The sequence below is a fragment of the Naumovozyma dairenensis genome, chromosome 5 (genome assembly GCF_000227115.2).
Source record: "Naumovozyma dairenensis CBS 421 chromosome 5, complete genome".
NCBI lineage: Eukaryota > Fungi > Ascomycota > Saccharomycetes > Saccharomycetales > Saccharomycetaceae > Naumovozyma > Naumovozyma dairenensis.
In genome coordinates, this window is record NC_016483.1 from 269,443 (window position 1) to 276,424 (window position 6,982).

The 6,982-nt window shown below is 34.0% G+C and overlaps 2 protein-coding genes across 2 annotated transcripts; one reads left to right on the top strand and one right to left on the bottom strand.

Annotated features, from left to right (window-relative positions):
• Positions 1–509: 509 nt before the first annotated feature.
• Positions 510–1,457, top strand: MCP1 (Mcp1p; the record flags this gene model as incomplete). The annotated part of the gene is made up of 1 exon (XM_003670146.1): positions 510–1,457. The coding sequence occupies one exon, from the start codon at positions 510–512 to the stop codon at positions 1,455–1,457; it is 948 nt and encodes a 315-aa protein (XP_003670194.1).
• Positions 1,458–1,596: 139 nt separating this feature from the next.
• Positions 1,597–5,430, bottom strand: HER1 (Her1p; the record flags this gene model as incomplete). The annotated part of the gene is made up of 1 exon (XM_003670147.1): positions 1,597–5,430. The coding sequence occupies one exon, from the start codon at positions 5,428–5,430 to the stop codon at positions 1,597–1,599; it is 3,834 nt and encodes a 1,277-aa protein (XP_003670195.1).
• Positions 5,431–6,982: the final 1,552 nt, after the last annotated feature.

Sequence of the window (6,982 nt, forward strand, 5' to 3'; positions counted from 1 at the left end):
ACAGATTATCTTCATATTCTTAGCAGCTGACTCTTACCTCCCTGTATACCCCAACATAATCGATAAAAAAGGCTCGATTCCATAAACTTAACATCTTTAGCAAATGCGATCTTTATGTATTTCTATATCTAATCCTCTGCAAAGTCTAATTCAAGAATCGTATAATAAACTACAAACATGAATTGGACTTTAAGCTGTAATTTTTTATAAATTCTTGATTATAATCATCAAAAACTTATTCAATAATTGATTCAAATTAAACATCTCTCCTCACGTTAGAGGCGTAATTTAGATGGGGCATTCTGACAACCCCGCAATTTAGTTAGGTACTCCGGCTGCCATCATAAAGTCCTAACTCTAAAAGGGTCCTTCATAGTCGATCATATATATATTTATATATAGCCTCCTAGACAGAATTCAACATAGTCTCATTACGTTGATCAAAGACCATTTAACATCGTCGTCATTTATATTCTAGTGAAAGAATTGAATTTGCTATCTAAGAAAAAATGGTGGAACCAAATTTCACCGTTCTACCACCAGAGCCAGTTTCCCAAGAGGAATTAAGTTCAGATGAACTCTCTGACGCAGCATCACCCGTACCCAAAGGGATACGTAAATATATTGGTATCCTTTCCCTGAACCTCCAACCTTCCTCAATTATCGGTTTAAAACGTATTCAGAAATATTCAACATGGCCTATGCTCCTCTATTTTCCCCTCCATTCAGTAAATACATTAATATTACCTTTAATAGAACCGAAATCTTTACCTGATAAGTTCTTGAATACTATATCAGAGAAAATTCCATCGAGAATTCTAACAAGTATTCTACTTGGTTCTATATCTATTCATCTCACTAGTGGAATTATTCTAAGAGTAAGCCATTGGCTTTATCATAAGCGTCAAGAAAAGGATGATGATATACATAGCGGTCGTATCGCACGTGCAAAGGCTTCAGGCTTCAGACCATTCTTACAAACTGAAGATACCTCACAACAAGCCATTGGACTGAGTGGCGGTGTACTTGGATACATAATTGGATTCAAGAAAAGGTTTAACCATGCACCAATTGTAGTTTCAGGCTATCTTTTGTTACCGTTCTTAATCTATCATCTATTGATTCTAAAGTATTTACCTGGTACACAAATAGAAAATAACGAAAAATTTCAATTTATAAGATGGATCTTACAGAATACTGATAAATCGATTAGATGGATTGGTGGTATAGTACCTCTTGCCATTTTGGTCGGATCTGGAACCTACCATATCGGATCAGGTATGGTGCAATATGCCGGAGTGAAAGATCTTCAAAGGCGGAGGAAAATGGCCACCGCAATTACTCTTCTGATAAGTAGTGGAATAATTGCACTCGCCCGGTTAGCAAGAGCTGATCGAGTTCTATTTATTAATAAACATCGATTTTTAGACGTTTTCAAAAGCATATCTTTTAGATAATTATTATATATAATTTAACTATAAGTGGGTATAATTATCAAGAAAAAAAATTAAAAGTTGAATAATATCAACACAAAAATATCTATCGTCTTCCTTATATAGTCGTAATATAATCTGGTATCAAATGCTATGTGTAATGTCACACTTTACTGGCACGAACTGTGGATAGATTATTAAGAAGCTCATCATATTTTTCAATAACATCTTCGTCGTTATCCACAGTGATGTTTGCTCCAGCTACAGTTCGAGGATGGTGTTCTGTTGCGTGAGAGCTTATTGGAACAACATCATCATATACATTTCTAACTTCAACTCTGTTCTTACTTACATTTCGAATCAAATCATCAATGGAGTTTATACCTTTAGCTTGAATAATTGCTTCTCTAAGCTGGGACCCACTAGGAATCTTGGGTAAAATATTTAAAGGTTCAATTTTCACTTGTTCTTGATCGTTCACATCGGATGGAGATAATGGAGAAGCAGAACCTTCTTCATAATTACTTTGTTCTGATGAAGAGGCACTTTGCTGCGGCTGGTATTGTTGTTGAATAAAATACCCCCACTTATGTAATTCACCTTCTTCTTCCTCTTGTTTCTTACTATAAAGTGAAGTATTTGATAAACTTTTGTGTAAAATGGCTTTACCTGTTAATGTATCAATAATTCTACCACTCTCTGTAGCGATCAAATGTGGTCTGGTTTGAACATCATTATCATTACCATTTTCCGGTGGTGGCACAATTGCTGCTTGTAATAGTTTCCCAGAGTCCATATGTTTCAAAATTGGGCGACTTTGTAATGGAGATTCCTCTGCTGTGATACTTGTTGCATTTGTCGGTTGTGCTGTTGTATTAAGACTTGGACTGGTAGATGCGAAGACAGTTGAAAGACTTGGGATTTTAGAGAATAATTCAAGAATGTTTGATAAGTTCTTCTCCAATAACAACAATCTCAATAAATTTTCCTTTTCCTCTAATGGTAACTCCCCTGATTTTCTCTTTTCAAACATCGAATCAATAGTATTCTGGACATTTAAATGTAACGTCTCTAATTTCTCAAGATATTTAGTCAGTAAGTATTTCTTGGTTGGATCGACAACGTCAATGACAGAGTTACTATTCAACCTTTTTAATAAACTTTCAGCGCTTTCACTAAGTAAACTTCCATCAAACAACAGATTATCCTGCAATAGTTTTTCATCTAAAGTGAAATTGGAATCCATAACACTTTGCATGTTACGCATTAACCCTAATACAATTCTTGATCTCATCTCTTCAGGCATCTTATCATAATCAATATCCAAACTTACCAAATTTGGAGAATCTTTCACTAACCCATACAAAGTTGCCCATAGGGTATACCTGCTGAATAAAACTTTAGCCTTACCAGTATCTGGTTCTTTTTTCTCTTCTTCTCTAATAGCTGTATCCATAAGTAAAGACTCTTCTGCTTTATTTGTTGTTATAATTGTATCCTTTTCTGGTAGTACAGGATTTTGAGAAAGTAAAGATACATGGGAAATATTTTTACATTTGATCAAAATGTTACAAAGCATTGCAATTTCTTTATACGTTAAATCATTATTATCAAAATGAATTCTTTTCAAATGTAGGAACCTTGGTAGATATTTATGCAAATATGGTACTAAACCGGGGAACAGTTGTGGTAAATTACTTAAATCTAAGAATTTTAAATTTGGTAACAATGATAATCGTTCTAACATGGATGCCATTTCATCAATGGAGGAAATATTTGTGCTATTTAAAGTAAAATATTGTAAATTTTTGAAAGTTAAGTCAGATAATTTATCAACCATTATCGGTACAAGTTGATCTAGATTATTAAAGGCTAAATCTACCCCTTGAACATTATACTTAGACATCCAATCGAATACCACTTTCAAGCAGCCGACAGAGATATCTGACGTGGCTAAACCTAGCCGTAGTGAGGTAGAAGATCTATTCATCTTACCAAATACATGTAATATATCATAAAATTGACCTAAAGGTACCCTGTTAAATTTCACACCATTCAGTAATAATTCTTCTAATGGTTCACCTTTCCTAACTCTTAGAACTTGACAAAATAGTGGCCAATCCATATTTTCACGTGAAAGTGATTCATCCATATCAGAGCGTAGTTTTGTTTGTGATATATCCAATTTAGTCACAGATTTATTATCTAGTAGAAATTTGCAAAAAAATTTCCAATCCTCTTCATCTATTATTACGTTTCTCAAACCCAATTTTTCTAAAGTTATTGAATCAACTAAAGATGATAATATTATTCTTAACATATCCGACGTAAGTAAAACATTATCAAATATTATATTATGGATTGGTATAATGGAGATAAAATCACAGAACGATAAGATATCAATTAATGTTGGTCTTGGATTCAAAAATTTTAAAGTTTGTAATGGTGCTGTCTTACCTTTAACTTGTCTCAATGTGGATGGAATGGGTAAAATCTCTCTTAGATGACAACATCTCGTATATACCAAATCTAATGTAATTTCGCTGGATTGTGTCTTTGTATTTTCTTTTTGGCTAGAATCTTGGGTTTTAGACTCTTCCTTTGAGTCAAAGGGGTGCTCATTCAAATGTATTGGTTTATCAATGGAAAGGCTAGATGCTTTAATGTCAACATTGGTATCAACATCCTCCTTACATTCATCTACGTAGTTATTATTATAATTATTATTATTATTATTTTTATTAGGTTCCTTAAGAAGTTGTCCAGTTAATGTCTTTGCCGCAACTTTCGAAACTGCAGATAACGAAGATGATCTAGGTCTATAGTGGTTGACTTCATGAGCCAATTCTTCTGCTAATCTGTGAGCTTCTTGTTGATGTTTCATGGCTTCCTTTTGAGTTTTCAAGAAATTAGCTACTGCTAATTTATATTCTTTAGAATCTTTTGTGTATACCGAAGATTTATTTGCGGATAAGGGAGGTTTACCACCACTGTTACTATTATCTGAAATTGTTATTCCCACTGATATGGATGGTATTTCAGCCACCATATCTTCTGGAATCAGTATATTTCCAAGTTTTGGTTTTCTTGAAGGAAGTTGCTGTGGAGGATCATCATTAAATTTGTCTACAGCAAATCTCACTCTTTTTAAAGACATTTCCTTCAGATCATTTAACATTATTTGTTCATTGAATTTATCCATTGTAACTGGTTGCAACTCATTGATAGTATTGTTGTTATTATTGGTATCAGCCGAGGAAGAAGAGTGTGAACGATTATTTCTATTTGGTGATTGGGGGGATGATGGTTCTAAAGAATTCATTTTATTTGATTTTGATTGAGAATGCTTTCTTCCAAAGATTGAACCCAATAAAGATTTCTTTGGTGGTTTTTCACTTAATGATACACTTCTTTTTAATGGAGAAGACAAAGTAGAGGATGGAGTAGAGTTTCGCTGATTGGAGCTGGAGGATGGAGATAAAAGAGAAGACTGTGGAGATGAAGCCTTATTTGAATTTGGTTGTTTGTTTGGTGTACGGATTGGAATGGAAGAAACAGCTATAGAAGATGATCTTTGTCTCCTAGCTGTTCCAAATGGAGAAGCATTTTTATCTAACATCGACGTATCTTTCCCAGTATCATTACTTGAATTGATGCTGTTTGTAGTCACGTTTAAATTTGGTTTTGCAATCATTCCATTTGTTATCGATTGTGTTCTACTCAACTTATTCGATGAGTTTGACAAAGACCTTGAGTTTTCATTATTAGTTGGTTTATTGATATTACTATTAGATGATGAACGGTTTGTATTTGTCCTTGAAACCTTTGGAGAGCTCAATTGTTGTGTCTTTGCTTTAGTTTTTCTTTTACCTTTATAAAGCCAATCTAAAGGTACATCTATATCAGCAGGGATGTCTGATTTTGCAATTTTCGTATGCTTGGAAATTTTATCCTTAGTAGGAGTTGAAGGTAATCGATCTTTCGGGGATAATGACATTTACAGATCCAAGTTACGACTGTTACTGAATGCAATTGTTATTAAAATGAATATTCGAAGTACGTGTGGCGATGATATTTGAAGTATTTAAGAATCAAATGAGGCAAACAAAAGGAAAGGAACCAATTTTTTTTTGAAACTTAGTGGAATGTTATTAATGATAAATATTATCTTTTGAATGAGAAGACTATCTGACTATGCAAAAAAAGGAAGAAAGAACGGAATTGTAGGGAAATGAATGAAGTAAATGCTGAAATAAGGAATGTACCGTTGGACTCGTTAGAAAAAATCTTGGCAGTAAAATATGTTGAAATATAGTACGCCTCAAAAAGGAATTATGACACGTTTTAAATTTTGTATTAATATTATAGTGTGTCCTCCAACTCTTGCCCTTTTGGATTATTACCAATTGTTGATCAAGGGGAGCCCTAGCAGTGTTGAAGTAAATCAATAGCTAACAACCGCCTGTTCTTCTGCCCCTTATTGTCTGTAAATTGATCATTGTTGGGGGACCCTATTATCGCCAACTGTTTCGTGATTTTCCCCGCATTATCACCTCAAACGAGAGCTTTCACAATGGAATATTTTTCCCCTACTAATGAGAAACTCCGAAACTCTTCATTGGTGTGTTACGTTCATATTTGTGACACCTTTTCATTTGCCTTTGTCTAAACTACGTACTGTTTACTCTTCATTGAAAAAGATATCTTGACTTAATGTGTAGATTGCACTTCCCTGTTCATTTCCAACAACGTAATACTTAACGGCAGACCAATTATACAAAAATAGAAAACAAACTATAAATATGAATGATGAATATTCAAATTCGAACAACACAATACATTAGGAAGTTGTAAATGATTCTTAAGACTCATACGACATCTGCTTTGTTTTTTGTCGTTTCAGTCTTTGATTTCCCCACTACATAGTTAGGTATATAATTATACCTTGCTTGAAAAAGCAAACGTTGCCATTCGAAATTCAAGAAAATGAATGTTCTCTTGAACATCATTACTCCAATAAAGGGTTTATCAAGCAAACCCAGCACCGAGACAATTTAAATCATGATCTTGAAAAGGATCTCTCAGAAACTACTGGGGATGTTCTTCTTCATGTCTTTGAAATCAGTTGTTAGGATACATAGCCGTTTTCAATGCCTAAACCGGGCCGGTCGGTCACTCTGTCAGCCGGCGTTTTTCTCACTTTGAGTCAACCCTCATCACGTGATATTTTCTCACAAACACACCGCCCTCTTCCGTCCGAGAGCAATTGAGTGGGATTTTCTTTCAGCGCAAAAATAAATAAACAAAATAAAATAAAATTACCCTTTCAAAAATTTCAGTTTTTTTCAAATTTCATAATTTCCGTCCACGGAGAACTTCGAGAACTTCGCGTTCCCGTGGATCGAGCTGGAATTTGGAGTGAGGATCATAATTTACCGCTTAGTCATTGAGAAATTATACTACGTTCATACCTAGAGCTGAAAAATATTGAAAAATGGGTGTCTCACTCTAAATTAAGCATATATATATATATATATATATAATCAAAA